Source organism: Perca fluviatilis, chromosome 1, assembly GCF_010015445.1.
Source record: "Perca fluviatilis chromosome 1, GENO_Pfluv_1.0, whole genome shotgun sequence".
Taxonomy (NCBI): domain Eukaryota; kingdom Metazoa; phylum Chordata; class Actinopteri; order Perciformes; family Percidae; genus Perca; species Perca fluviatilis.
Genome location: NC_053112.1, coordinates 24,449,781 through 24,472,039, shown reverse-complemented (window position 1 = coordinate 24,472,039; position 22,259 = coordinate 24,449,781). Strand labels below are relative to the sequence as shown.

The following is a 22,259-nucleotide window of genomic DNA, read 5'->3' as shown; positions in this document are numbered from 1 at the left end:
AGGAGTCAAAGGAATTGCTGAACCAAACCATCAAACAAGAACTTCTAAAGCCTTAACACAAAATTATTATTTCCGTAGGCCTACACAAAGTAGGAAAGTGCTCACTTCCATGCTGCACTTCCTGCACAAATGATCCTTTATGAATATCACTCTGATAAATTAATGGAGTGATAGCTATGATATGGAATTAAATATCTAAGATGTTTTGTTTTTCCAGTCAGCATTTGATACTGATTACAGAAAGTAGAAAAAAATGTTCCACTATGGCACCCCTTCATAGTTTTTTTTAATGGCAAAAGTGACATTGCTACAATAGTTATAAATACATATAACTCAATATCAACAATTCGGCAAGACATGGTTTTCCCTCTACCAAAAGGTCTTCCGTGCTCCAATTATTTATTTTACATATCTGATTTCAATAATTGTCCACAGCCTTTCAACAGCTGTCAAACAACTGCATGCATCTTTAACGATTTATTGGATGGAAATCAGGAAATCATCAAAATAAATTTTATTTGCATTTTAGAAAAAAAAAGGAAAACTGTGCAACAATATCCTAACATACTGTATATGGGTAAATATTTACAATAGCCTGAAAAATACATTCATTTTAAATATTTAAAAGTAGATCACAGAAAAAGCAAAGATAGATGATGGTCAATTGTAAAATGATTAAAGATTACATTACATAAAAAAATTTAAGGAATTGTAGTTTCATAGATTTCCAACAGATGATCCTCCAAAATAAAAGCCTTTATTAACATAGTTTAAATGCTGTAAACAATATACTGTGTGACAGTACTTGATGAGTTCATATTCATCCTCTGCTCCCACTGTGGCACTCAGGTACACACACTTTCTTCCCACAGCTTACTACCTTTTGAGATTAAACATGAGGACACGCTTCAGAGAAACTGAGCAACTGATAAAATATTAACAACAGGCAGCGGACTTCTAAGACACCTGTGCATTTTAAACAATCCTCAAAGACAGCAGCTACAAGGTGATCCTATACCTTCTGCCTGCTAATACACAGCAGTCTGAACTGCAGGGCAGCAGGAAGACACCAAGCTCAGAATAGAGTTCAGTATAGTCTAAATAACTAAGATCTTTATTACTCCTGTATGATCTAATGCAGTCCAATACAACGGCTTAGCCATCTATCTTTACAAAGCTAATGTTGACTTTTTGAACCTTTTCACTTTTCGGATATTTATTCGTTGGGTAGGTATTCGGTTTTATATTGTAGGATTAAGAGATTTGTTTTGTTTTTAATACTGTAGAATAACAGAATCCTTCAAAATGAAGCGCAGTGTTTCCATTTCAGCTCAGTGAATCTTTACTGCATTTTGCTGTCCTCTCCTTTGATCTCCCTGTTTCACCAAGGGCAGGGCTTTAGGGACACACCCTTGAAGCAGAGCAGAGAGAGAGGTGCAGTCTTGGCAGTCTGCTAACTTCTTGCTCTCGCTACCGATATTAGCTGCTCCATTTCAACAATGTGAGGCTGAAGAAAACATGCAAGCAGTCTGAAAATCACCGTGGTGTTCTGTCAGGAATAAGCTATGAGCAATGGAAAGGTCTGCTATGGGCTAACACCGCAGCGCTTTGCCATCCATCTCAACTGAGAGCGGTGAAATCTCTGGCTGAGTAGAGTTGTAACGGACCAGTGTGATGTGTGTAAAGGTCTGTGTGGTTATGGAGCTTGGTATCGATTCAGGAGAGTTAATGAAGGTAAACACAGTGAACGGCCATGCTTAATGGCACTGGCTGGCTGAGTCCTTCCCTTCATGCTCAGCTCTTTTGGCTGTTTTTTTTGCTGATTTGTCTCTTCAACTTACCCAACACCCCCCTTCACTATTTCACAGACCCTCTGGAGTTAAAGACAAGCGGCTATTAAATATCTATTAAAATGCATTAAATACTTAAAGGCGCTCAGCAAAAGTAACATGAGTTATGCTTACATAGCTGGTTGACAGGTTTTAGCACCAAGGTGAGTGTAAACAGTACAATATGAATACAAACAAATGTTATGTTAAAATCAGCAGTGTAATATTACTTAAGGCAAAACCAATGTTTTTTGTGTTTGCTATAACTTCGAGGTCTGTTCAGCTGTTTGTCGGGCTGGCTGTGTCAACACTTTGGTCTGCAGGAAGTCAGACACAAGTGGAGCGACAGCTTTAGGATCATTCAGATGGACGTGATGATCACCTGGTACGGTCACCACCGCGTGCTAAAGGAAAGAGACAGAGACAATTAAACAAGTGTGAAAGATTTCACATTTTAACCTGCAATCACTGATTTATTTTGTACACTTGGGGGCAGCAGAAAAACAAGTTGCGAACACAACGTTGACATATCATCTTTTAACCCTTGTTAAAGGGTCACCGGGACCCAAAGGACAACACAAAGGTTAACTATACGTTTATTTGACGTTTTGTATTGGCCTGGCGTTGTAAGTTCAATATTCACTCAAATTCACCAACTCCTGAGGGAAACTTGGACATCTTTAGCTTCTAAATGCTCCAGGTAGTCTCTTACTGTGTCTGCCTGCCATTTGGTGCTGACAAGGTAGTGCATCGGGTTTTTAGAGCATTTTTTTGTTTTTTTTACTGAAAATGGCTGCCTGCTGCTGCTGAAAACGACACTATGAGAGCAGCGAGAGTGAACTTAAACAATGAGCTGAAAAAGCTCGGTAAAGCCGAGGGCAGCTGCAGATTCGGGTGATAATTCTCTGTCGGGACATCACATTGTCACATTATACAGTAGAAATATCGATTATAGCCACTTTAAGAAATCATTAGTATCATTCTATATTATCATTAGTATTCTGATATTCCAAGCAGCAGCTACATCGTCATCACCAGCTGACTTGGAAAGAGACCATCACCGGAGACGTTTAGTTGACGCACATCTTCTGTTCTCTCTCATCAGCAACACTTGACCAAGCTCCAGTATGTGGGTTGGCGTTGAGGTTCACAGCTATAAAGATTTCTGCTGCCTGTGGCCGGGTTAGCTCAGTTGGTAGAGCAGGCGCACATATATAGAGGTTTACTCCTCGACGCAACGGCCGCGGGTTCGACTCAGACCTGCGGCCCTTTGCTGCATGTCATTCCCCCTCTCTCTCCCCTTTCATGTCTTCAGCTGTCCTATGGAAATAAAAGCCCGAAACAAAAAATCTTTAAAAAAAAAAAAAAAAAAAAAAAAAGATTTCTGCTGCCCCTGAGACATTGAGTTCACACTCGCAGCTACTTTAGTATCTGTGCAGCCGTCTGTCTGTCTGTCTGTCTACTAGGCACAATTACAAACACTCAAAGGCTTAACGGTTAAAAATAACCATCAAGCCTACCTACTTTTCATAAACACACTCACATTTCTGTCCCTATAGGCCTGGAGAATTGCTGATGTGAATTTCTTTTGCTCGGGTTCACTAAACATTTTCTCAAAGCCGTCCTCTGCTCTGGAAAGACAAGAAGAAAGAAAAGAAAAAGACTGTATGTATATTCAGTGAGGTACAATTAACTAGTATTGCACTTTAGGTCATGTACTGCAATAATGAAATGTGAGGTAGAGGAATAACTTACAGAATAACTAGAACAGAGGCTTGAATCCCTGACTGCAATTCCAGACTCTGCTCCAAACTGATGCGCGTTATATTTTTCTGAAAAAAAAAGGAAGGCAATACAATGTACAATACTGTCCATGCATTTTATGGGCTGCATATGACACCTGTGGGAGGGATAAAAATGTAAAGTGATGAGTTGGAGCAGTTCAGCAAAAACCTACCAGATTAATACGGAGGTCTCGGGTAAACGCCACACCTGCAAGAGAAAACTGCATTATATTTTCAGCGAAAGAGTAAAAACATTCAGAGAGGAGGGTGAACTAATTTGGTTCTATGAGGCGTGCCCATGACAAAAATAAAAGCAGAGAAGAGGAAGATAAAGACGTACCTCCTTCAACTTGAACTAGACCTCGCTCTAAAAGGATGTGCACAGACCGTTCAGACAGAGTCGGGTTGGCAGCCATCAGCCTGAAAGAAATGAAAGGCTTTTGTAGAAAACCCTTGTACAAACAGCATAACTGGATGAGTGGATGTTCAGTATTCGTTGTAAAACAACATAAAATACAAAAGGTGCAACACCTCTCTACTGCATTTGCATAAGTGTAAACTCTTCTCTTCTTATCTTCCGTCATTTTTTCAAACTGAACCATCTGATCCATCCCTTGCCTCATCACTTTCAACATTTCTTTCTGCAAGAAAACAGACAGATGATGAGGTAAGCAATTCAAAGCTACTGACAAGAGTGGACTGTACAGCACAGCTCTTTGTGAATTATTATGGAGTAAGTGTAAGGCAATAATATCATGCTAAACACAGAGGACAAAATGGTGTCAGATTCAATTACACTGGTGACTAAAAGCATTTCTTAAATGTCACACAACCTGTATATTTTTTCCATTTACTCACAATCTAAAATTCATTACACAGCGATATGAAGTCTTTTACAGTGTACACTAGAGACGTTCTCTCCTAGCGGGAACTCCTGTAAAAGTGTGGTGTTTTTTCAACAATACATTTTAACTCTATAACTAAGCAACTTGTCTGTACCCACTTTTTAATTCCAGTATGGACCATATGACTTAGAATTATTTATTATTATATCATGTTTTTTTATACTTCTTTGCCGTATTTAACAAAAATAATGATTATATATTAAGCAACCTGGATACGTGTCATAAAATGAACATGAATGAGTGTGTTTTTTAAATATCTTCCAAGGTTTTTTTTCCCCAGGAAAATTAAGTGTTTTTGATGACTTTCAAGACCTGCAGGCTTTAGGTTTTTGTGACTGGTAGTTGTGCAGATAGTTTGATGTGAAATGTGAAATAAAAAGCATTAAAGTAAATGCTTGCTTCTATAGTAGGACTATAAAAATCTAAATTAACAATGAATTCTGTGGGAGGATTTATGAAATTGTTCTGAAGCCTGGTGTTAATAAATGTAATATTTCACAACTACAAAAGACATCGTATTTTTCTTCACCCTTAACTAAAACAAATGACAGCCCTGTAGTCTAGATTAGATTGTAGTAGATTTAATAACTGTTCATGTACCTTATCTGTAGGAAAGAATCCATATGAGTCCAGCAGTACGACAGCATCCACCATCTCAGGATACAGTGAACTGAACTGTGGAAGACACAATACGGAATAAACACCACAATACTCTCTACAGAGTCAGTATATCGTGTGAAAATCGTATCCTGTCATGGCCATGTCACTTACCATTCCAGCAACGTTGCCACCTAAAAAACAAAAAGAAAGAACGAAAGAGTACAAATAAATATAACATAACACAAACATTTTAATTGCTCTAATTCTGCCGTAAAGCTGCACTCACCCATACTGTGGCCTATGATGGAGAATTTGCTCCACTGCAGAGCTGTGGGAGTCATTTCACAGATCATCAAACAGAATTCATATCTCATCACAGAAAACAGAGGCTGTTTTTAGTTGAAAGACAACGTCACTACTGCGGTTTAACTGCAATACGAGCTGGGTGGTATTGTTTAAATATATCACAAATCAGTTTTTTTAATATATAGAAAGTCGTCCTGCAACATGTGGAACTCAAACTCACACACCGTCAACAACTCTGCGTACGTCCATCACATACGCCGGAAAAGAGTAGAAAACTCCAGGACTACGATGTGACGACAGACCGTGACCCGCCAGATCCACCGCCACATATCTGCACTCTGAGAGGAAGGATAGAGAGGAAAGCAAGAGTCTCACCAAGTGATTGTCACATTCAGCCGTGAGGTTCATAGCTGGGGATGGCTTTTAGAAGGCATCGTTGTTTACAACATGAGAAAGTTGGGTGGCAGTCGTTGGCAGTGAGAAGAGAACGCCACCACATTCTATTTATTTTACAAAACACTTCTTGGCAAACTACCTGGGTCTCTAACATGTCTTTTTAACTAGATCAATTTCACCCTGCACCAGGTCCCAAGACTATTTGGTCCTCGAAATCATCAAGTTAATACTGAGATTGGGGAACTGGCTCCTAAATACTATGCTCCACACAAGTGGAACAATCGCAGAAACTTGTAAAATTAGACTAATCCCTTTTAATCAATTTAAATCCCTTTTGATTGACATAGAGCAATCAGACTGGATGCATTATTTTTTTTTAATTGATGTTGTCCCTTATGTTGATGTCCTTGATCTGTTCGTTGTATAATTTGTTGATTTATACTGTAACTTTCGTGTGCTTTAATTGTTTTATATATACTGTAATCAGGGAGTCCTTGTAAAAGAGAGCTAGCTCTCTATTGCCTTCCTTTTTTAAATAAATGTTTTAATCAATCAACTAATCTCTTTAAGGAAATAATTACCTATATGAAACAAAAAAACATTTCAACATTTTCTAAAGCATTTTTGAGTGAGTTTACTTTAGCTGAACAAGGCAAAAACAAAACCTAGTCAACCAGCTGCAATTGTAATGTCTCGGTAAAGGGCAGTGGTAGTAATATCATCATCAAACATGCATGTAGGCCAGAAAAGGGTTCACAGACAGGCTGTATTCAAAACTATACTAGCAGTAAGTACTCATTTTGGCCAAAATGTAGCATGTAGTATGCAATGTGCAAAGACAAGCAAAATCTCCACTATGCCAAAAATACCCAGATGACGTACTGATTTGGAAAATATCTCCAGTATGCATCGAACCAGTCTACCTTGCCTACGTCCCACAATGCAAAGCGCTGGAATGGTCACAACCGCTGTGCTTACCTCCACTTTCCAAAACCGGCTAAGCCTGGCCTAGCATACATACTGTGTTCGCCTATACTACGTAGAGTGTAGTAGGTGCCGTTTCAAATACAGCCACACACTGAGGCAACACTATACACCTGCATGAGCTGAGTAGTCTTGTGAAAGTAGAAAGTAGTGTTGAATAAATCAAGCTCAATTACCAGGACAGTTTTGGTAATGGGGTGTAAAGTTTCTTGCTGTCTTTATGTGTGCATAAATGTTATTTGAGTATACAGTATATAGCTGAGAAGCAGGCAGGAAATGTGGTAGCCCTGAGGCCACCCTCCCTACAGTACCAGAGAGCTTCTTATTGTGAGGCAACAGTGTTAACCAACCAACACGCCTCCCCGGCATACTGATCTGCAAAAGTACACACTTTCGTGTAATAAGCAAAACACCACAAACGTGTGTGCACTGAATAGTTTTTGTAAAAGCAGAAGAGACATGGAAAATGACAGCCCCCGTTCAGAAAATAATTTCCCAAAAAGTATACCTAGTAGCTTCCGTTTTAACACTGTGAGTGGCAGCAGGAATTGATTGACAGGTGATATTATATATAATACGTGTACATATACATTAGTTAAAAGAGAGAAAGTGAAGATTGTTGAGTTTTCAGTTTAAATGACAGTGGATGAGAGTGTAACAGTATCTTATTAATTCATGTTTAAAGCGTTTAAAGAGTTTTCTGGGTCAGATTTTTAGATTAGACTGGGGTGTTGTTACATTTCACATAAACAATTACCTTTGGGTAGAAGGGGAATGAGACTGTTGAATGTGCCACAGTTGTCAGCCCAGCCGTGCAGGCACAGCACGGGACGACCGTGATTGGGACCCCAGACTTTCCCTCTGAGCTCTCCCCATGGGACCGGGACACAGAGCTCTGAAACTGGGACACAGCATACGGTTAATGATACTCATGAATGGCTGTGACCTGTAACCAGATACTGTAAACTCACTCTTTCAAAAAGAAAATGTTTCTGTGCCCAATGTAACTTGCCGGTGGAATAGCTTTGTGAGCAATTTTTGGTTTTAAGAGTTTATTTTGCTTATCGCTGAAACAATTAGCTGATTAAACAATTAGTCAACATACAGAGAGTAATCATAAACATTTTTTATAATTAAGTTATTATTTAGTCATCAAGATTAGCTGCTTTTCTCTGTATCATGATGGTTATATATGAAATGGTCTAAGCTCTGAGAAATAGAGATAGGCGTAAGTATTTACTTGCTACTAACCCTGTCAAATTTGAAAATATGACTCTGGGGTGCCCAAATTAGTGCTGCAACTATCAATTATTTTCATGATTGATTAATCTGTCGATTATATATTTAAAAAAAAGTCCTGGGAGCAGAAGATGACATCCTTAAATTGCTTGTTTAGTTTGACCAACAGTCCAAAACCCAAAGACATTCAATTTACAAAGGTATATCACAGGAAAATGCAGCAGATCCTCCTTAAGCTGAAACCAACAGATGTTTGGCGTTTTTGCTTCAGGAATGACTTAAGCGACATATACATTAATCGACTATCAAGATTGTTGAGTAATTTTCTGCAGAACCCAACACAAATAACACAAATGGAGACTTTTGCCTTTTAGTCAATCCGACTATTCAGCAAGCAAAGTACTAGGCTACCTTTCCCAGTATACCACACTGCACATAGCGGTACATACTGTACATATCTGTCTATATGGTTCATACAGAATATCCATATTTATTCTGTTTTTCTTATAATATATTCTGCTAATACACTGCATATATCTATATTTTTCTTACTACTATTATAATGTCACTGCTACTACATTGCACATATCTGTACATGTTGTTCATACACTGTTCATATTTCATAGCCATATTTATTCTGCAACTATTTGTCGTGCCTATGCACCACCTGTCTATATTTGAATATCACATTGCACTTTTCTGCTTTTTTGCACTTCTGGTTGGACGCATTTCGTTGTCTTTGTACTCTGCGCAATGACAATAAAGTTGAATCTAATCTAATCTAATACCTCTATACCTTATATATGTCAATGCTCTATACCTGCATTTTTAAGTTAGATAAATGCAACGTTAAACACTGATGCTATTTCTCATCCTAATTATAAGAAATCTATGAAAACAGAAAGTCTTTTTACCACATGTAATTGTCTGTATCCATCTCTTCCCATTGGCTGTGTTCACTGTGTCCTGTATCATTGTTGTGTTCAATAAAGAGCATTAATAAAAGGTAACGTTAGCCTACTGGACCAAGGTGAGGTTAATTTTAACTTAAATTGCCCCAGTCTGCAGCTCCTGTTCCACTGGTATGCAGTTAAACACGATTCATTCCACTTTTATCTTTTCTGTCATGGTTTTAAAAACAGGTTATATAGGCCTAAGACTAAAGTTATGTGTTTAAGTTACATCGTTAGTTACCTGCGTGTTTCATTGCACTGGACTGCAGGTGTCTGACGCTTTTCAAAGCCTGCAACATACTGGAGACAACCGAGGCTATATTAAAACCTATACACGTAAAAAAATATCTTAAAACGTCGAACTTAAATATGGACGTTATCAACGTTTTCAGACTTTGAAAGTCACTCCCGGTTTTCCGGGTCTTGAAAGACCACGTGACGCGAGCGGAAGATGCTATTGGATAAACGGACATGTGGATCTACAGTCTGGACCAATCATCGTTAAGAAGAGGAGGACTCACCTTCAACAAGATAACTTACAGTCTATGAAGACAACCAACAGAATCGTTTTTACTAAAACGGTCAGTTAAAGCTGGGATAGGCCTTTTATTTTTGAAATTCCATTATAACCTTTGCAATCCTATCCGTGACAGAAGACTAAGATAAATATAAGAAAATCCTTTATTAGTCACACAGCCGGGAAATTTGCATCCTTTCAACAACTCAAAAAGGGAACACAGACTTGTCAAAAAGAGTCTAAAAGAGCCAATAATTGCAAAAAAAACAAACATGTTAATATTAGCAAATCATTCCAGAGATGGAGAGAAAATGTTGCTTATAGTTTAACCTTTTCTCTCTTTTCGTTATCCAATCTATTGACATTTTGTTTTATTCATGAACATGAACAGTATGTATTACAGTATGTCTTCTCAAAGTGCTTTACAGGCCCACAAGTTTGCAAAGAAAATAGGACGGTAATTCTCATAGAATTGCTGCTACCTGTATATAACAGCATTTGGATCACAATTGGGATGATTGAAATCATTGACTATATATGTTTACATGCACACCTACTGTATATTCCACTATTACTCAGAATATGACAATATTCCGAATTTGATTCAGGTCATGTAAACAGCATATTCTGTTTGGATATTCCGAATAAGGCCTTTTTCCGAATATGGCATATTCCAGTATTATTTGGGTTTTAGGCTATGTTTAGACGGAAACGATCTGAAGAGAAAACGCAAAAGTGGCGTTGCGTTCTCACTTTTTATTCCACGTTTAGACGAGAGTTTGGGGGGGGGCAATCTGCGTGCATATGGTGACGCAAAAGTGTGTGAAATTCGATGTATTATGCACGCCAGGCAGTTAGGTGGCACTGCCACACAACACCACCAAGTCAGCGCACCTGCGTAGAACCTTCCTAGGTTGCCGCTAGGGTGCCTCTAGATTTCTAGGCTATCTAAGGCCCTTAGATAGCCTAGAAATCTAGAGGCACCCTAGCGGCAGCAAATGTAATTTGCAGCCAGGGTCAGTCTAGCAACTCTCCGTTGGCTTGCGAGCTGGAAAATCAAAATTCTGGTCAGGCCAATCACATCGTGTATAGAGTCGGTGGGCGGGCTTAACATAAGGACGGCAAAGTTGCGACAGTTCCGTGTGAATTCCCTGCTACTTGAAAACAAAGAAGATGGCTGCTGCTGCTGGCGAACAGCAGTCTTTCGAATCGGCTTTGGCCGCGACTCTGGAGACTTGGAGTTAAGCACTGAAGTCATTTTAAAAAAAGGAAGATGTGTTCGGAGTTTTGCCGACCGAATACGGCAAAAGTTTAATCTATCAACTAGCGTTGCTCTGGTTGGCTATTGCGTGCAGAGGAAAAAACAACCGTTTATCCCGCCCCTCGGTTTGAGCCCTGCCAATGGTGAGTTCCCAGACCCAACATCTTGATGTGGGTCTGGCTTGTCAGGCTAGGTTTTAGAGGCATTCTTTGGACATGTATACGGCGCTTTAGGAATATGCGTCTCAATCGGGGTTTTAACCGCAGTTTACGGCCTCTTGCCTATTTACGGCTTACGGTCAGCTCTGTGCGTTGCTATGGTTGCTGTACAAAAAAAACAACCAGCCAACAGTTTGCAAGGCTGCAGACCCAATAAAAAGGAGAAACACAACTACTTTTAAATATTATCAAAGACTTGGATATCAACAGGTTTTTGGATATGCACAAATATCGCTACGCCAACCTTTTCAAGAAGCTGGTTAAAGGAATGAAAGAGGGACGCTGTGTTTGCACGGTCCAACAAGTCCGCCACCGCTGGTAAACTTTGAAAAAATCTTATTTTGCACGGCTAGATAAACAGGAATATTAGTGGAATACTGACTTTCATTAGCCATGTAAACAGCTTAATCAGACTTTTTCGGAATAAGGACAAAAAACGTAATATTATGTGCATGAAAACATAGTCAATGACTAGTAGGCTATTCATACAGGATACTGTATGAAACACGTGCATATGCCCGTGCTCGTCTAGGGGGCGGTGCTTAGGACAGAGAGGGAGCTGCAGGAAGAGGGCTCTATTTTCAAATTTGGCCAATTGTTTGGCCTTTTTCCAGAAAACTGCCAACCCTAGCTTTAAGTGTTCACAGTTCATCAACTGACATACCCAAACACTGTAAAATAATAATATACTGTGAACAAAAATAGAAAATAAAGTTTCAGGACAGGGAATTAGAATATTGTTAAACAAAAATACAGTAAACAAAAAGAGTGCAGGAAACTGTCACACACACACACACACACACACACACACACACACACACACACACACACACACAAACACACATGCACACAAACTTAAAAAACATTTGAACAATTCAAACACAGCAATGTCACCACCAGAGACGTTGTTTACGTGGAATCAAAAGTTTCCAGATTAAGTTTAGAGATGTGTGTGAACATTTGAGGAGACGTGCAGTTGGAGAGGTAGACAAATGGGAGGGCTGGAATAATCTGGTGACAGGACGGAGAGAGGGAGTATAAAAGTTCAGCTTTGAGGGGGGGGTGAAGTCAGGCCAAGAAGAATTTGGTTTAATTACACAGGATATTTTACTACAGGTAGGTACTGTCATTTTTAATTGTTTTATAATTAAATCTTAGAATAATTCACATTTACTAATAAAATGTGTCATTTGGACGATACCATATATATATATATATATATATATATATATATATATATATATATATATATATATATATATATATATATATATATATATAATGGTTTAGTTAAAGCAAAATGTAATAATAATTCTCATTCGGTGCTCAGGATTTCAGAAAAATACGCTACTCTACTTAGTTATTTATCATGGTGGAGAATGTTTTTATACATAACGTTATAAGAAATAAAGCAGTTTTAGGTGACAAGGTCATCAAATTAAAATAAAATCCAGATAACTGTCCTTGAAGAAAAAAAAAGCTTTTTATTACCATGTGACATCTTTTAGAGCATCAAAACCAACAGTTTGTCTAATTTCACTTCACATGAATTATGAAGGGCTACGAAGGTTACTTTACAGACTCAGCGAGGGCAGCTGAGGTAATGTATCTGCCTCCTGCACTTGAATACAGTGGCTCTTGGCTGCTGGCCATCAAATCAAACAGGACAACAACAAGTGTATAACTTGATGTGATCCAGGAACTTAGTTTATCTCTGATTGTTCTTTTCTTTTCGTCTGTTTTTATTCCTCAAATCAGTGTTTGTGTAACCTGTTGCTCCATCTCCTCGGATCATGGCTGACTTTGACATGGTGCTGAAGTATTGGGGTCCAGTCGAGGCAGACTACACTGGCAATGGGGGCCTGGTTTTGACCCGGTTAGTGGCTCTGACAAGTTAAGATTACTCTTTCCTATAGGTCAGGGCATGCCAGTGTCCTCAGTGGTGTCTATGGCCCTGGTGTGTGTGTGTGTGTCATCTCGGGTGAATCCTCACATTTTCTATTCTTCACAGTTTATTCACAGAGCACCCAGACACTCAGAAGCTGTTCCCCAAGTTTGCCGGCATCGCCCAGAGTGACCTGGCTGGTAACGCAGCTGTTTCTGCCCATGGAGCCACAGTGCTGAAGAAACTGGGTGAGCTGCTGAGGGCCAAAGGCAACCACACTGCCATCCTCAAACCTCTAGCCAACAGCCACGCCACCAAGCACAAGATCCCCATTAATAACTTCAAGGTGAGGCTGATGTAAAGAATGTTTTAATGGGTAGTCCATCATGGTTTGAGCCTTCCTCCCATAGTCGTTAAAGGTGCATCCCATTTTTTTGTGTCCTCCAAGCTGGTTTTAAAGCCGCTTGTGTGACTTTCTCTGTATTTTCTTTTCAGCTGATTACAGAGGTTGTTATTAAGGTCATGGTGGAGAAGGCAGGACTCGATGCCGCCGGGCAGCAAGCTCTGAGGAATGTAATGGCTGTTGTCATTGCTGACATTGACGCCGATTACAAAGAGCTGGGCTTCACCGGCTGAAGGTTAAAGTCTTGCCAAGAAAATATACATGCAAGATTTAAAAAAATGAAATGGTTTGATCTTCTGAAAACACATATATACTAATTTGCAATCCAAGGAAATTACATTACAGCACTACTATAAATCACAGCCTCAAATATTGCTATAGATTTAAAGATCATAGGAAACATAATGTATCTTTAATTGCAGAATTATTGTGTTATTTGTTGTATTGTGTGTGGTCCAGTATTACTAATAAATAAACATGTTTTTATTTCTGTTAAATGAGATTGATCTCATCCAAGATTCCTGACTAACAACAAACTGTAAAACCTTTGTCAAATATTACCAATAAAATGATGTTGCTGTACTCTGCTCATTATTCTTTAAGTCACATTTCCAAGTGTTATTCCTTTCCTGAATATTTTTTATTAGTCACCTCCTGTGTCCTTGATGCAAACGGTAATAGAGTTGTAAATCAGTTTTTTTCCAAACTTATTAGTTCCAAACGTATTGCTACTCATCATAAATAGTAGATAAATTATGTCTTTGTGAAAAACATGTTGTCTGAAACACAATCCAGCAACTGGCAGTCCAGATAGGAATCAGGCCAAGTCTAAAACACTTAACATCCATTTCTGGACAAGTGTGCAGGCACAAAGGCACGCAGGCACACCAGACCGGCATGCAGGCATGCGGGCACACACACACACACAAACTTCAAAAACACCTGAACACAGCAATGTCACCAAAGATCCTCAAGCACAGTGTTATCTTTCAGTTCATAGTCACTTGATCAAATGTGGACATGACCCCTCACTGCTGCATGTGTCCCTTGATTAAACTCTGCCTCTCAGCTTTTTGGTGAAATTACATGAAGCCATTCAATGTGAGGTTATTTTATACTTGTAACCCCTGAAAACAAAGCAGTGTCAACTTGCAACCCCTCGTCAGATGGGAAGTTGAGTCTGTTAGTTTTGAGAAATAAGTCAGTGAAATGTCAGACAATATTGCAAAAGCCCATCACAATTTATAAATTAGCATGCTGATGCTGAAAGCACCGCTTTTCTTTTGGTTGACAGATCAAGTATTTCTATTTGTAATGGAATGTGCAAAAGATATGGTCATTTATCATTGACATTCATATCCCACTGACCCCCTCTTGTCCTTCCAGTTTCTGACTTCATGTGATAACAATGTTTGCCATGATGATTACCTAACTATTAATGGTCTTTAAATGCGTGCGTGTGTTAGTGCATGCATGCAGACGTGACACCAGGCACACTGCCTCTCGGATACACACCTCTGCCTCCTTTGCTCCTCCACCCTCTGACGTCTGACCAACTGTTAAGTGAACAGAGGTCAAACATTTACATTCAACAGGACAGAGGACTCAGGTCAAATCTCAGACAAACAGGACATTATTTTTCTATTAAATGAGTAAGTTAAATGACTGGTATCACATGCATTCAGTTTTTTTTTTAAACCTAGAAAGTGATATTTTAATAATATTCTTTTGTATCATAAACCTTTAGATTCTTTACCTTGGTTCTCCACTGGTGCTACAGTTAAGAGCGGGGCTGGGCAATATAGTTTAAATCAATATTCTATCATTACAGTTTTTATTGCTTTGGTACTATTATCTCAAGTAGATGGTAAAACCTCACAACTCTTATTACAAAACTCAAACTCAAAGCAGATCATTAAAATGATTTAAAAAAAATTCAAACATGTAATCACATGTTCAATTGAATAAGTACAACACACAGACCACACCTAATCAGTGTGGCATCAAAGACAATATCTTTCATATGAAGTAATTGTCTTTACTTCTTGCTCTCAATACTTTTGATATGCTGCTCTGCTGATTTGCATAAATACTCACTAACTGTTCTTAATGAATAATCAATGAACCATTTGGTAAACCTAGGGGTTTGTACTGGCAATTTCCTTCAACATGGAGCAGGATAACATTATGTTGTGTTGTGTTATGTTGTGTTTTGGTGATTAAACCATATGTTCTCATGACATTTCACATAAAACTTACTACTACCGTATTTTGAATCAATGGCTGTGTGGTGAGAGATGTTTACAATCCAAATGAATTCACAATGGCAATTTTAGAATGAAAGACTGGCTATTTTAAAAGTGGGATGAGTTTGGAGTTTTGTACTTAGAGTTATGAAATTGTACCACAAAGTTGCGATTATAGTACCAAAGCGATAAAAAAACTATTATCATCATCTTCATCACTATTTTGCAATGTCCATACATCACAATATAGATATATAAAACATCACGCATTAAGATAATCAAACTGACTTTAAGCCAACTTAAAATGTCTGTACATTCAACTGATGTTAAGTCTCATAACATGAGACCATATTATTAAAATAATTAAACAAAAAATGTAAATAGTTGTTTTCATTAATTAGTTGTTTTCATTAATTATAGTTTTCATGTTGTCATATTCATTAATTTATTTCATTAAAAGTATTCATTCATCCAATAGTACATTAAAATACATTGTAAATTTAAAATTCCAAAAGTATAATTTTCTTCGATTCAAAAGTTTCAGTATAACCAAGCCAAATGATCAGTCCTGCTTTTATTGATCATAGACATCTTTAATGTCCTTGTATTGACGCTCAGTTGTCTGTGAACCATAAACAAATACACAGTATGTACATAAAAAGCCTAATTTACTGTATTGCAATTATATACACTATGCAATACAGAAGTATTCTGCTCCTTTGAAAGAAGCTGTGCAGTGTCATGTTCTTATTGGCCCTAATTTACAAACATACTACAACGAGATATGTGTTGATAGTGCGGTATCACAGTAGAATGTAAAGGCCCTGCACACCCACGCAGGTGTTCTCAATCTGGCTGATTAGACCTCTGTTCAGGCTGAAGGTAAGCGGCGCTATGATGGAAATGACATCATGTCAGTGAGGGAAATGTCAATCAAGACTGTAAGCGCCCACGCAGTCCAGAGAAGAGATCGAATCAGCCAAACATAATTAAAATCACCTGTGGGTGTGCTAATTGATACATTAATACACAAAAATGGACATTTATTGTAGCTATAGGCCAGTCCTTTAAGCCTGAGACACACCAAGCCGATAATCGGCCGTCGGACAGTCTGGCGAGGTCAGTGACTCGAGTCTGTTCGGTGTGTTCTGTGCCGTCGTCCGTCCGAGGGGCCATTGGCCTTCATTATGGCCGATTTTACATGATGAATCGGAAGGCGGGCACTGCCGGCAGTCGGACTCAAATGACCCATCTGATTGGTGGAGTGCTAACCCGGAAACAAGGAGCGGGATGAGCGTGACTAGAGTCTCTCAAAATCGGACGAAAATCTTTTAAACTGACCTTTGTCGATCTGAAATGAAGACAGATTGAGCAACTGCATGGCCTATTTCTCGCTTTAACCCTTGTGTTGTCCTTCGGGTCCCAGTGACCCGAAGGACAACACAAGGATTATGTACTTCCGTTTACTTTGTTGAGAATTGCTCTCTAAACAAGGGTTAATACAGCACCTTAGTTCTTGTTTGTACAGCATTTTGGTCAGCTTAAACTGTGTTTAAATGTATTCTAGAAATAAACTTTACTTACTTACTTTACAAGAAACAGGGTTTAGAGAGCAATTCTCAACAAAGTAAAGGGAAGTACATAATCCTTGTGTTGACAACACAAGGGTTAAATGTTTCCAGAAACACGTTTCGGTGAACTATTTTAGTACAATATGAGATCGTATTCTGAACGAGCCGTCATGACAGTCTGGCTTTGAATTTCCAAGGAAACCAGACCCACGTGACGCGTTCGTCCAATCAGCTGCCGGTTTAAATTTTTGGGCGACAATACAGATTAGCGCCGCCTGCTGTTATGGAGACGTATTAGGTCTCGTCGCTTTGGTGTGTTCCGAGCATAGACTATGGTTCCAAGGCACTTTTTTGACCAACTCGGGGAGACTGATCAGTCGAACTGCCTTTTCTGCCGAGGGTCAGCCGTCTGGTTGGTGTGTCACGACCTTTAGATGTTAAAAGTTACAGTTCAAAAGGTGACTGTATTGGTTAAAATACTTTACGTCAAACTGTCAAAAACTGAACACAGTTATTGTGATCTTTGCTGCGGAGAGGCCTTTTGACTCGCCATTAAAAGCCCGGTTGTAAGTTAAGTGTCCCAGTAAACCATGACAGTGTGCCAACATGCACAATACCACGACCCTGAAAATGAAGGCGCTACTTTTATTTTATTATTTACACCCAATTTCCTACTGTTACATGTCAAAATGTCTTCTATGTTCTTCACAGATCAGAAGGAAGAATTGTTCATGAACTAGGTGAGTTACAATATATTTATGTTCTCTAGTTCTAGCACAAGAAATAACATTTCAAATCTTCAGTTACCAGTTCTGATGATCTGCTTTTAGAGAAAACTGCAGGGAGAAGAAAAGAAACTGCAGCAGCTAGAAGCCAAAGCGCAAACATGTAATGTAAAATGAATAGAGGAAATAGCATGCTATTGTGTTATCAAATTGGAAAGTGCAGTCACAATAGACTACAAATAAATATACACACAAAAAAGTCAGACAAGACATGTCTCCAGAGAAAACGGCCACAGGAACTAATCAAAGCTCGGCTGGTCGATGTCTGGGGGCACAGTGCAGCGAGTCAGGTTGGACAGGTAGAGAGCGGTAGCCATGGGAACAAGGCCGGCCGCCACCTTCAGGATGGTCAGCAGCCTCTCTGTAGCATTGGTCACACCATCTGGTGTCTGGAGGGGAAGAACATCACACAAGACTGCTTTTAAAGAAACAGCAACAACGGCACAGAGACCACTGACCTCAGAAATATGCAGCTATATAATCTACGTGCGAAAATAGTTTACCCAGGGTTCAACAAGTTCAATTTGAGACATTTTTAATAGCACATAGAATGTAATGTAATACCTTGTGGCCGGTTTCATGATTATACATACCATTATTTTAATAATCCAATAATCTTTTTAGTGATTTTTAAGGAGAAAATATGCTCTGATAAAACAAGAAATTTGAAAATGTATTTAGACAAAACAATCAAAAAACTAATCTGCAGATTAATTGATAATGAAGATAATGCTTAGTTGCAGCCCTTACACCTAACATTTCCTTCTAAAGACTTTGTTGTTGTTGAGGAAACTAAATTTATCGCTTTTTATGACTTTTTTAAACCTGCAGATAGCCCATTTTCACTGTGGCCATCAATAGCAATAATCTATGCTATGTCTTGCTCTCATGCTACACATAAATTTGTCTCTGAAATGATGTCTTTAAACCATTCTCAATGTTTGTGACAAAGGTCGATACAAACCTGATCCTCTGCAAACAGCAAGGGGCAGTGGAGTGATGCCGCCAGCTTTCTGACAGCGTCCAGGCGCTCTGTGGGGACCGAAGCGTTACGAGCTACAAGAGACAGATCCATAAGAGGGCAGTTAGTCAGAGAGAGACACAGAAAGGCTGAACTAAAAGGTGGTCATTTTCCAACAATAAAAGGAAGGGATGAGGTAAATAAATAGTGAATAGTGAAGTATCCATCATAGAGAATGCATGCTCCAGTTCATCTCTTTTGCTCCTGTTTTGTCCTCCTTCATGTGATTCAAGGAGTTGAGGAGAGCAAACAAATACTTAAAGAACTGAACCCCTTGCCATACCATTAGTGACCATGAAGCAGACTTTTCCAAGGAAATATCCAGGGTCCAAATATTTCAGGGAAGCTTCTGCTGACTGGAAACTATGACGAAACAAAATAATACACGTCACACAATTAACTATTAAATCATATATTTTAACAATCTATTCATATTTGGAGAGCACAGTCATTAGTACCGATATAATGTAAAATACATAGACCAAACCACGCTGGGGAAATTTAAAGCCCCTTTCTACATAATGATAGAACAATATCATAATTAATTCTAGTGTAAAAGTGAGTGTTGGCATCACAGTTCTACTAAACAAAAGCAGCGGATGCCATGCTATTGAGTTCAGATTTCTCTAATAATTACATATCAAATGTATACTATGTTTGTGTGGTTTAAGAGATATAAAAATAGTTCTTGGTGCAAAAAAAAAACAAAGGGTTAGGACATACAAGTAGAAGTTAATGAGATTCATTCAGGCAAACTAAAACTACGAGAGTAGATATTTAACCTGAGTGATCAGGTGAGGAGATTAAAATATAAATAGGTGAGGATTTGAAAGTTACCTGAGCTCTGAGGTCAGGTTGATGATAAACACCACCAGGTCTATCCTCGGACGACTCTCCTCATTCTCCATGGGCAGAGGCAGACTCTTAGCTAGTCTCCTGATAGGTACAATAAACATGCTTGTTGTCAGGCTGAATGTGGTCCACTTATGTGTGGCAAACAGAGGTGGTAATTCTGTGTCACACACATCACATGGGATGGATGGTACACATGGGAAAGATTCCCATATTTATGACTTGCATGTCTTCATGTCATCAGACAACTCGAGATGGTTGTATGAGGGTTCAAAATACTATGCATGCACTAACATGTATTATTAAAACGTATTTTTAAGTGCCAAGTCGGATATCGGAGCTTTCAGAAGAAGCTGAGTTTCCCAGTTGTAATTACGACTTGATGTGAATATTATTTACCTGTCGAAAACTGGTAATTAAGATGCCTCTCATGTACAATACAAAAAGCACAATTGTCTTGAGCTGAACCCTCAATTGTTAGTAAATAAATTGGTATAGTTGCATGGTTAAACATTTATACAAAATGAATAACTAACCAGTCGTAGTTCCAATAGCGAAAAGCAGATGGTGTTTCCATGTGTGTGCTTAATGACCATGTCCTGTAACAGACAGCTGGCCTCAGCAGTTTATAAGGACGGAACAGTACTCACACATTCACAGTGACGGCGGTCTCCTCCACCAGAGCGTCTGCTAAACTCTGCTGAAACTGCTCCTCACTCTCCACCAGCTGGGGGAACAACACTCCAAGTCAGCACAAAACTGGATCACAACACTTTGCACTATAACACACTGCTTTAAAATATATATATATATATATATATATATATATATATATATATATATATATATATATATATATATATATATATAAGAATACTCTTAACTCCATATCAAGATGTATTAAATCTGTTACATTGTGTTATTGTAATTCACCACAGTTTTGAAAATATAACGTTTATTCTCAATATACTTGGAGTCTGAGAATATATTTCTACAATACATTATATAACATCACTCAAATAAAATATATACTGCTCTTCTTTAAAGCACATCATATCATTAGGGCAGTGGTTACCAACCTTTTCAGCATTTGGCCCTTATTTGTTCTGAAGATATTAAACTATGCATTATTTCACAATAAAAGCTACATTTAGATAAAAGAAAGAAAAACATATAATTGTACTGTATGTAGCAGAAATATGGTTCTTCTTTTTTTTCTACTTAAAAATCATATTCCCATCCAGATTTATCTTGTGCACCATTGTAGGGGCCCTGACCCCAAGGTTGGGAACACTAACTTTTTCAGTCAAGGACCCCTAAACTGACACAATTAGACCAGGACCCCCATTTGATAAGATTTTGTCCCAGGGTCCTTCATCTGATAGGATTTTTGCTTTTAGATGTTTGTTTTGACTGAAACCCATGGCCAAAATAGTCATATATTCTGCCGTTGTGTTACTTATGGATGGATTTATAGTGAAAATAAATGATTCCCCCTTATGCTGGGGACCCCCTGGAACCCCCTCAAGGACCCGCCTGGGGTCCCCGGACCCTACTTTGGAAACCACTGTATTAGGGATTATGCGATTGTTTTCGTTATGCTTTTGTTTTTAAATTTTGAACAGCGGTTATGTCAGGGAGAGCTCAATGCAAAAACAAACAAAGTGTTTTAAACGTGGGTACATCATTAAGTCAGATAGGATATAAAATAGACTATGTAGATATGTTTTGTTTAGATAAATGTAACGTTAGGTCTTTATGCCGGGTACGTTAGAGTATCCAGAACAGACAAAAATGTGCAACTGGGTAAATACCATAGTAAATGCCTTTTTATAATACATCCATAATGTTATCTGTACTCTGATGATGACGACCGAGGTAGCTTACCGTTACCTCACTCTAAAACACTTTATTCTCCTGTTGGTTCATTCTGAGAGTTGAAGCAATGAAAAAACAAACTCACCAATATGTTCGCTGTGCACAAACCAGGCAGCTTACTAAACGGCTTCAGCAGCGACATCCTGATGTTAACACTTCAAACAATTCCCGTTTCGTAAAATATAGTAAACAAACCCACCCAATGTCTGGTCATTTCGGGCAGATATTTAGCAAACACAGTTCAGAATTTCAGGCGATCGTTTCATGTTCACTCGCGCTTTTTTTCCCAAACGTGCGTCTAACGTCATGACGTTTTCCCTACATCGGCAACTGACGTTATGACGTTTTCCCTACATTGGCAGTCGTTTTCTGCCACCTACAGGCTGCTTGGTGCTTGCAGTCATAGACTGTTAATATACAGTCTGACTGCAGTTAACTCCTCACGATGTATCGTGCAGATTGTACTTTTGGAGCAACATGTTGTATCATTAATCCAAGTCTTGAATGCAGCTGGTCTTCCTGAGGAACTTGTTTATAATTTCTTATCTTTTTTTTGTGTTACCCTATACTTCTGCTCCACTAAATTTTGGAGGTAAATGTTGTACTTTTTATTTCACATTTATTTT

General features: G+C 38.6%; 3 protein-coding genes across 4 annotated transcripts; 1 reads left to right on the top strand and 2 right to left on the bottom strand.

Annotated features, from left to right (window-relative positions):
• Nucleotides 1-269: 269 nt before the first annotated feature.
• On the bottom strand, nucleotides 270-9,429 carry LOC120567218 (serine hydrolase-like protein). The gene is made up of 12 exons (XM_039814136.1): nucleotides 9,238-9,429; nucleotides 7,562-7,705; nucleotides 5,649-5,762; nucleotides 5,405-5,446; nucleotides 5,290-5,309; nucleotides 5,119-5,193; nucleotides 4,145-4,254; nucleotides 3,954-4,033; nucleotides 3,787-3,821; nucleotides 3,585-3,661; nucleotides 3,373-3,460; nucleotides 270-2,233 (listed from the first exon to the last, which is right to left on the bottom strand). The coding sequence occupies exons 1-12, from the start codon at nucleotides 9,293-9,295 to the stop codon at nucleotides 2,090-2,092; spliced, it is 987 nt and encodes a 328-aa protein (XP_039670070.1). The 5' UTR covers nucleotides 9,296-9,429; the 3' UTR covers nucleotides 270-2,089.
• A 2,529-nt stretch (nucleotides 9,430-11,958) lies between these two features.
• On the top strand, nucleotides 11,959-13,862 carry mb (myoglobin). Of its 2 annotated transcripts, none has more exons than XM_039816669.1 (4): nucleotides 11,959-12,108; nucleotides 12,751-12,868; nucleotides 13,004-13,223; nucleotides 13,373-13,862. In XM_039816669.1, exons 2-4 carry the CDS (start codon nucleotides 12,786-12,788, stop codon nucleotides 13,511-13,513), a joined length of 444 nt encoding a protein of 147 aa, XP_039672603.1. In that variant the 5' UTR covers nucleotides 11,959-12,108; nucleotides 12,751-12,785; the 3' UTR covers nucleotides 13,514-13,862. The 2 variants fall into 2 exon arrangements, with proteins under 2 accessions (XP_039672603.1, XP_039672675.1); XM_039816741.1 differs by having other exon boundaries at nucleotides 11,992-12,112.
• A 3,866-nt stretch (nucleotides 13,863-17,728) lies between these two features.
• pane1 (proliferation associated nuclear element) lies at nucleotides 17,729-21,948 on the bottom strand. Its single transcript, XM_039804176.1, has 6 exons — nucleotides 21,719-21,948; nucleotides 20,406-20,482; nucleotides 19,741-19,839; nucleotides 19,187-19,266; nucleotides 18,847-18,938; nucleotides 17,729-18,271 (listed from the first exon to the last, which is right to left on the bottom strand). Exons 1-6 carry the CDS (start codon nucleotides 21,773-21,775, stop codon nucleotides 18,122-18,124), a joined length of 555 nt encoding a protein of 184 aa, XP_039660110.1. The 5' UTR covers nucleotides 21,776-21,948; the 3' UTR covers nucleotides 17,729-18,121.
• Nucleotides 21,949-22,259: the final 311 nt, after the last annotated feature.